Source organism: Cherax quadricarinatus, unplaced genomic scaffold (assembly GCF_038502225.1).
Source record: "Cherax quadricarinatus isolate ZL_2023a unplaced genomic scaffold, ASM3850222v1 Contig6078, whole genome shotgun sequence".
NCBI classification, from domain to species: Eukaryota; Metazoa; Arthropoda; class Malacostraca; order Decapoda; family Parastacidae; genus Cherax; species Cherax quadricarinatus.
In genome coordinates, this window is record NW_027201104.1 from 1 (window position 1) to 8,750 (window position 8,750).

The following is an 8,750-nucleotide window of genomic DNA, read 5'->3' on the forward strand; positions in this document are numbered from 1 at the left end:
CGCTCACTGATTTGACCATAAACAGAAATATTAATCTCAGTCTTAAAATAATGAATCCTGTGATACTCCAATACTGAAACTATATACTGTGCCAAAACAAAAGCATTCACATTGCTAAACTCACAAAATAGTATTTAGTCACTTAGCCATAATACCAACTTACCTCATAATTTGTAATATTTTACATTTAAGAATAAAACTAAGTATGCCCGAAATGCCTAGCCATGCTAAGCGTTCTAGTGGTACACTCTGTAATCTCAATTTTACTACATGTAAACCAAACAATAACCAAATTTCTGTAAACTCAGCATTGTAATCCTTATAGAGAATAAACTTTGAATTTGAATTTGAATTTGAATTTACTATTGTCTTGGAATATATACAAAGTATTTATATGTCCCAGCAATGTTTTGGATATGTGGAAGTATATAATAACAATGAGGAGGAGGAGAAGGAGGAAGAGGAGGAGGAGGAGGAGGAGGAGGAGATGGAGGAGGAGGAGAAGGAGGAGGGGGAGAAGGAGGAGGGGGAGAAGGAGGAGGAGGGGAGGAGGAGGAGGAAGAGGAGGAAGAGGAGAAAGAGGAAGAGGAGAAGGAGGAAGAGGAGAAGGAGGAAGAGGAGAAAGAGGAGGGGGAGAAGGAGGAGGAGGAAGAGAAGAAGGAGGAAGAGGAGAAGGAGGGGAGGAGATGGAGGAGAAGGAGGAAGAGAAGAAGGTAATTTACACTATGTATACTTGTATTTATGTGTACCTGTGAGACAGAGATAGATAGAAAGAGAGAGAGAGATTGAAAGAGATATAGTGATAGATTGACAAGGACAGATAGAGACAGAGACAGACACAGATAGACAGAGACAGACAGAGGTAGACAGAGATAGACAGAGATAGAGATAGACAGAGATACAGAGATAGACAGACCCTAAACTTGGGGTTAACATTACTTTCCTCTTAAAAAAGGAGTGTTAATATGACATTACATCAGTGAATCCTTGGTGTTTGCCACACTGTTTGCTCTAGATGGCTCTCAATTTAACTGGCACTCCCACAAGGTACTAAGTGGTCCCAGATTTTTTTTAATACCGCACACACTTGAGTGTTAGGACCCATTCTATGCTGACAAGGCATCTCAGACCAATCGTGCCAAATTTGAAGGCAGGAAAAATAAAACGTATATATACATTTCGGGCGTTACTCATATGAACGTATATATACGTTTGGACCTTTTAAGGGTTAAAGACATAAAGGAAAAATAGTTTCAGTGCTGATTCGGCCTCCCCGCAGCTGCATCCAGGTGGCCCCTTCGATGAGAATCAGCTAACCCCAGCCCTTAGCTGATGAGAAAAGTGATCATTAAGTAGTTGCCCCAAAAGAGTGTATATTTAAGCATTTCTGACACTGGTAACTTAATGATGAATGGATTTGTACTTGTTTAGGGTCAATGGCCCACCAGTGATGGGATTTCTTTGTAAATCTAGGCAAGGTTTGACCCTAACTATCAGCTGCAGCTAACCTAACTAGGAACAGGTATATCCCCAAAAATCTTGCTTTGCTTGTTAGGGAAAATTTAATCCCGATATTGGTGTCTTGATTGAAGTACAGTGGACCCTCGCCTAACGATATTAATCCGTTCCTGAGAGCTCGTCGTTAGCCGAAATTATCATTAGCCGAGTTAATTTTCCCCATAAGAAATAATGGAAATCCAATTAATCTGTTCCAGACAGCCAAAAGTATTAATTTTTTTTTTTTTCATGAAATATACATTTCTCTACAAAGAAAACAATGAGACATGCACAATAACTACATAAACAATTGTTAAATGACATTTACCTTTATTGAGGACCAGTCAGCAACAGCTGACTGGTCCAGCAACAGCTGACTGTGGTGCAGCAACAGCTGACTGTTCCAGCAACAGCTGACTGGTCCAGCAACAGCTGACCATGGTGCAGCAACAGCTGACTGATCCAGCAACAGCTGACTGGTCCAGCAACAGCTGACCATGGTGCAGCAGCAGCTGGCTGTGGTATGATAGTATTTATCACCCTTTTTACCACAGGGTTGGCACTAGAAGCTTTCTTTGGGCCCATGGTGGCTTATTTAGCAGTTACAAGCACTATAAACAATGGAATAATACAAAATGTATCGAATGTATGTATGCAACCAGCCACCCTGGCTTGTAAACAATGCCACCAGCGGAACAAGTGAGGCTGGCTCAGGCCGCGCATGGATGCGTCTCGGACGAATCGCGTTGAGCAAGTTTTTTAGCGCTAGGCGAGGCAAAATTTTTGCATTAAAATGTATCGCTAGGCGGATTTAACGTTATGTGATGCCAACGTTAGGCGAGGGTCCACTGTAGTAGTGTGTCTTGAGTTGTTGCACTGTCTTTCACTCAGTCGAGAATGTTCAGCAACACACACTGTTATACTACACTGAAACCAAGATTTGTTTATCTGGAGAGAGTTCCGGGGGTCAACGCCCCCACGGCCCGGTCTGTGACCAGGCCTCCTTAGGTCAGTGTCCCAGGATGCGACCCACACCAGTCGACTAACACCCAGGTACCCATTTTACTGATGGGGAACATAGACAACAGGTGGAAAGAAACACGTCCAATGTTTCTACTCTGGCTGGGAATCGAACCCAGGCCCTCGCCGTGTGAAGCGAGAGCATTAACCACCAGGCTTCGTGGTATTTTCATGACAGGAAGATCGGTTATGCTTCACTGTGTCATTAGTTCTACCGCGAATTTCTGAGATTGTACAACAGTCAAACTCACAACACTGTTGTTCCTTTGTTCAGGGCAATGCCCACATGAAACACATTTCCTGTTCGTCTCCTGAAGCCAATCTGCCTTCCTCCTCCTGCTTCGCCTTAGGGTGGGCCCTTAATTGCTAACTTCAGCATGATTTCCCTCCTTGCTTAACATCATCACAGTATTCAACACAAGATGGTCGATTTCTTATTATCTATCAATGACAGTTCATTATTGTCCTACACTGTAAGTAAAGTGGTGCAGGGTTTTCCTGTAATTTTCCTGCTAAGGTAAAGAGTCATTTTTCTCGTTTCACTGTCACTCGTATTACACAAACACTATGGTGCAAGAGAGGGGGCGTAACTTATGATGTTGTTAGCTGCATATGGATTCAATTAAACTGTTTATGTGAAGCAAGAGAGGCTATCAGCCTCTCTGAAGGGCTGAGTCCTTCAGGGAACTGAAGGGGCTGAGAGGGCTGATATTCCCTTTCTGGAGAATTTTCTCCACAATGGGTGGGGAAAGCTGCAGCAAGGAAAAGGCTGGAGGCAGTGGAGATGTTGTGTCTGATGGCATTGTGTTGTGTGAGTATTATGCAGAGAATCTTTAGCATGGAGATTACACAGAGATGCAGGATTTCTAAAAGTATTATCTAGAGGGCTGAGGAAGGGTTGTTGAGGTGGTTTGGACATTTTGAGAGGACTGAAGAAAATAGAATGACTTGGTGGGTTTATAAATCATCCTAGGAAATGTTAGAGAGAGGGGTAAAGGAGGTTTTGTGTGTGAGGGGCTTAGACTTCCAGCAAGCATGCATGAGCATGTTAGGAGAGTGGAGACATGGTTTTTATGATGTGCTGCTGGAGTGTGAGCAAAGTAATATGAACGGATTCAGGGGAAACTGGTTAGATTTACCGGAGTTCTGGAGGTGGGAAGTACAGTGCCTGTACTCTGAAGGAGTGGAAATATGATGCAATTTTTGAACTATAATGTGAACATGCCTCTGCAAGACAGTGGTGGAGTGAGTGATGATGAAATTGTTTCTTCTTTCTTGGGGTTACCCTGCCTTGGTGGGAAACAGCGGATGTGTTAATAAAAAATGATTGCAGTAATAATACCTCAGGTATTATAATAATATTTTAAGTATTACAATAATAATACCAGTTATTACAATAACAATACCACAGGTATTACTAAAGATAATTATAGTGGACATAAAATTTTTTAATTCTCTTGAAGTTAAAGTTTATCAAAATATTATAATGGTCAGTTGTTTCTTTTGTGCAGATCATCCTGGTAGCAGAGGTTGGTAATTGTGGTACCAGTGCTGCAGGTCATCCTGGTAGCAGAGGCTGGTACTTGTGGTACCAGTACTGCAGATCATCCTGGTAGCAGAGGCTGGTACTTGTAGTACCAGTGCTGCAGATCATCCTGGTAGCAGAGGCTGGTACTTGTGGTACCAGTACTTCAGATCATCCTGGTAGTAGAGGCTGGCACTTGTAGCACCAGTACTGCAGGTCATCCTGGTAGCAGAGGCTGGCACTTGTAGCACCAGTACTGCAGGTCATCCTGGTAGCAGAGGCTGGCACTTGTAGTACCAATATTGCAGGTCATCCTGGTAACAGAGGCTGGCACTTGTAGTACCAGTACTGCAGGTCATCCTGGCACAGAGAAATTATATTTGTAGTGTCAAGTTTTAGTATTGTAAGGCTCACATAAGTGTCAGATACTGAAATATATAGTGACAACACTACGTTACTACAGTGTTAGAAATATATAGTGACAACACTACGTTACTACAGTGTCAGAAATATGACATTTTCAGTGTCGTCATCAGTGTCATAAAGTTGTTGTGTAATAATACTGTTACACATCACTTTAACATCTTACTGTTATACATCAGCCTAACATCGTACTGTGTAACATCTACTTAACAAGCTAATGTTACACATCAGCTTACATTCTGCTGTGTTAACACTCATCATTGTGCTCTGCACAACATTATCTCTGATTGTATTAAGAACTTTTTCATAATTTATGTTACAAAACTATTTTGAAAACTTTAGCAAGAAATATTTAAATTCATGAACAGTATTAGAGAACCATTCAAGGTACCTGCTTTACTGCTGGTGAACTGCTTTTGATCCAAGGAATTGAAGATATCCTCCCATTATCGTAATCATCCATGCTATTCCTCAAGCACTGTATAATGTAGATTTAGAACTTGGTCATGTTTATAATTATGTAATTATAGAGTATTAGAGAAATGTTGGTTTTCACTGTAATGAAATGGTAACAAAATTTGCATCTGTTCAAGCATTTTAAGATTTATTTATAAGATTATTAACCCCTTTCACTGTCTCATCCATAGATCTTTGTTATTGACCACAGTGTCACGTAGATCTAAATTACTGATGCAGGTGTCGCTCATATAGATTTGTTTTGAGCACAACAATCTCAGATATACTGTGAGCAGTATATTTTGGCCTAAACATGAGAGAACGGGTCTGTGCAGTGGGCGTGAACAGTATAAAAAAAAATCATACCCCATGCAGTGCAAGATCGGAAAAGCAAACATTTGACTTTGCTTTAAAATAGACTCAGTTTTTTTCTAGGATGGATTTATTGGCTCATGGTATCAATTGATAAACGAAGTCATACTTGTGAAAGAGATTATTTTGGTAAGTAGCTGAAGTAGAGTTTTGAAAGTAGCTTGAGATAGGGTTTCAAGTATCATAAATATTACTTCTTTTATTTCCCATAAAACAGACCCTCCTGGTCTGTTTTATGGGTTTTTACTAGGTCTGCCTCATTTATTGGGATACCATAAACCATGACAATCATTCCTGGTTATATTTTATTACAAATACAAATGTTTATTTCTATTATTATATTAGAAATAGGGTAAAACTTCAATTTTTTTTTTGTTTGATGATGGATTCCAGTTCCTGGAATGCACATGGTTTTTATTTTTATTCTCTTTAATGTGTTTTAAATCAGATTTTTTTTTTTTTTTTGTATAATTGTCCAAATTACCATCTTCTCTGTACTTTAGATAGTGCAAAATAAGTAAGAATTTCTTCAAAATGAGCAATGAAATTGGCTTAAAATAGGACTCAAAGTGGGCAAAATTGCTAGGCATAAAATGCTCCCAGATTTTTAACTTTGCACCTGAATAATTTCTTGTTTGTCAACAAATTTCAAGTTTTTGGTGTTTACCTTAAGAAAAATATTCTCTACTGTTTTAGCATTTTTAATTTTGTGGTCATGACCAAGAAAGGATTGAGTCATTGTTCACTATGTCTAAAATACTTGAAGAAAACTGTGTTCAAGCAACACACATTACAGTTCATGCAGAAGACAAACTGTATCAGTATTCACAGTCTCTGAAATATTCCTCACAAAAATCTCAGTGTGTATCACCGATAACAGTTAATGAAGAGAAAGAAGCAGCTCAGTGTTCAATGTGTTTAAAAGAGTTTTCTAAAAACTTTTTAATGAGACATATAAGAATTCATACCAGAGAAAAACATCAGTGTTGTGTGTGTTTTAAAAACTTTGCATGTAAATCTAAGTTTGTGAAGCACATGAGAATTCATACTGGAGAAAAACCATATAAATGTTCAGAGTGTTTAAAAGAATTTTCATATAAATATGGTTTAGCAGAGCACATGAGAATTCATACTGGGGAGAAGCCATATCAATGTTTAGAGTGTTTAAAAGAATTTTCACATAAATCTAGTTTAGTACAACACATGAGAATTCACACTGGAGAGAAGCCATATCAGTGTTCAGAGTGTCTAAAAGAGTTTTCATATAACTCTAGTTTACTACTACACCTGAAAATTCACACTGGAGAGAAATCAAATCAGTGTTCCGAGTGTTTAAAAGAGTTTTCCTTAAAATCTCATTTAGTACAGCACATGAGGATACATACTGGAGAGAAACCCTATCAATGCTCAGAGTGTCTAAAAGAATTTTCTAATAAATCTAATTTAGTAAAACACAGGAGAATTCACACTGGAGAGAAACCATTTCAATGTTCAGAGTGTCTAAAAGAGTTTTCCTTAAAATCTCTCTTAATAGTGCACATGAGAACTCATACTGGAGAGAAACCCTATCAATGTTCAGAGTGCCTAAAAGAATTTTCAGATAAATCCAGTTTGGTAAAACACATGAGAATTCACACTGGAGAGAAACCATATCAATGTTCAGAGTGTCTTAAAGAATTTTCTAGAAAATCTCATTTAGTACGACACATGAGAATTCATACCAATGAGAAACCATTTAGGTGTTCAGAATGTCTAAAAGAGTTTTCCAGAAAATCTTATTTAGTAAAACACCTGAGACTTCATGATAGTTAGAAATACCAGTGTTTAGTTTCTAAATGTTTTCTCACAAAAAATAAAATTGATTGAAAAACATATGAAACCATATGGGAGGGAAATCTTACCAATGGACAGTGTTATTCAAAGACATTATAGTATGAGATAGTAGCATGAATGAAAATTACTTGTGACAGAAATTGAGTTAATCTTTCAGATGTTTAAATGATCATTGACACAATTCTAAATTAGCTCTACATATGAATAGTCATTCAAGAAAGTTTTTCTTTGTCATTAAATTAGCAATATTCATGCAACAAAGCTTTTCTTGATGTTGGTAAATTAGTAGCATTCATTCAAGAAAGCTTTTCTTTTTATCATTAAATTAGCAGTATTCATGCAAGAAAACTTTTCTTTGTGTCATTAAATTAGCAGTATTCATGCAAAAATCTTTTTAACTTTTCTTGGTGTTGGTAAATTAGCAGTGTTCATAGAAGCCTTTGCTAATTGTACTTTTGTGGAATAGCTAGATCTGTGTCTGATGTCACTTCACAGGAGGTGCCTTGATGTCTGTGAGATGCCTTTGATCCAAGATACTGCCATAACTTTTTCTTGGATAAAATCTGATTGGCTCCCATTCTTCTAGTACTGTATAACCTTTCAGTGTCAGTCCCATAAAATTATGGCTTTGAAGCCAGTGTCAGTCCTGTGATACTACGCCAGAATTCTAGCATCTTCAAATCTTGCGGGGAAAAAGCTGGTAGGCCTACAGTGCTCGTCATGGCATTATTCTGGGTGAGTGCCCCGGCATAATGCCATGACGAAAATCAAAGGCCTACCATATAGGGGGGGGGCAGGTCTTTTTTCATCATTGCAGTCTGCTGGGTAACAGCTGTAAGCATGACATCTCAGCCTGCCACCACACTTCACAGTGACTTCTCATTGCTCACGTGGCTGCCGTGGTGAGAGGAAGTGTTGCACTGTTGTCTCTCATCCGCCCCATCTTTTGTCTGGTGTTCCCTTTGGTTTTGGGGCTATACATGTTTGATTATGGGTAAAAGGAAGTGTTTAACTCCTGAAACTATAGCTGAAATCATAGGGCTTCACAAAGCTGGGCACCAGACGAAAGAAATAGTGGACAATGTTTGTGTGTGTGAGCATTCAGTAAGGAACTGGGTGCAGCGTTTCAAGGCTGGTGGTGGTGTTGAGTTACCATCTGCCAAACCTCAGCCTGGCCCCTCAAAAAAGGCATCTGTTCATACCTTAACTGTGTTAAAGAAGCAGTTACTATCTGGCTGCTTCTTTAACACAGTTTAGGTACGAACACCTCTTCTAAAGGGGCTCCTTGACGTGGCAAAGAGGCTCTTGGTCTAAGGAATTAAACTCTTTGGTCTCCTTCCTCAGACTGAACCTAAGTACCCCCCAATCCTCCCTTCCCTATCCCATCCCCCCCTTTTTTATTCCCCTTTCCTCCCCCCTCCCTCCTCCCAACCTTCCCCTTTCCATATCCCGTTTGTAGTCTCAGGGGTCCTCCCCTTTGGCATTACAGTTTCTAGGTAGGGGGAAGTGTGCCATGGAATCTGAATTGTCTGGAGGTGCCCTGCTGCCTTCCTGGATCTCCAAGAAGTGGGCAGGGTGTCCTGCAGATGATGGATGTATCTCCAGAGGCTGCCTGTCAGTTCTG

General features: G+C 39.5%; 1 protein-coding gene across 1 annotated transcript; it reads left to right on the forward strand.

Annotated features, from left to right (window-relative positions):
- Positions 1–4,032: 4,032 nt before the first annotated feature.
- LOC128704198 (zinc finger protein 271-like) lies at positions 4,033–7,489 on the forward strand. The gene has a single exon (XM_053799255.2). The coding sequence runs from the start codon at positions 6,041–6,043 to the stop codon at positions 7,103–7,105; it is 1,065 nt and encodes a 354-aa protein (XP_053655230.1). The 5' UTR covers positions 4,033–6,040; the 3' UTR covers positions 7,106–7,489.
- Positions 7,490–8,750: the final 1,261 nt, after the last annotated feature.

What these genes read in the sequence shown, in the direction of transcription:
- LOC128704198 (XM_053799255.2), top strand. Translation starts at nt 6,041, where the DNA reads ATGTCTAAAATACTTGAAGAAAACTGTGTTCAAGCAACACACATTACA.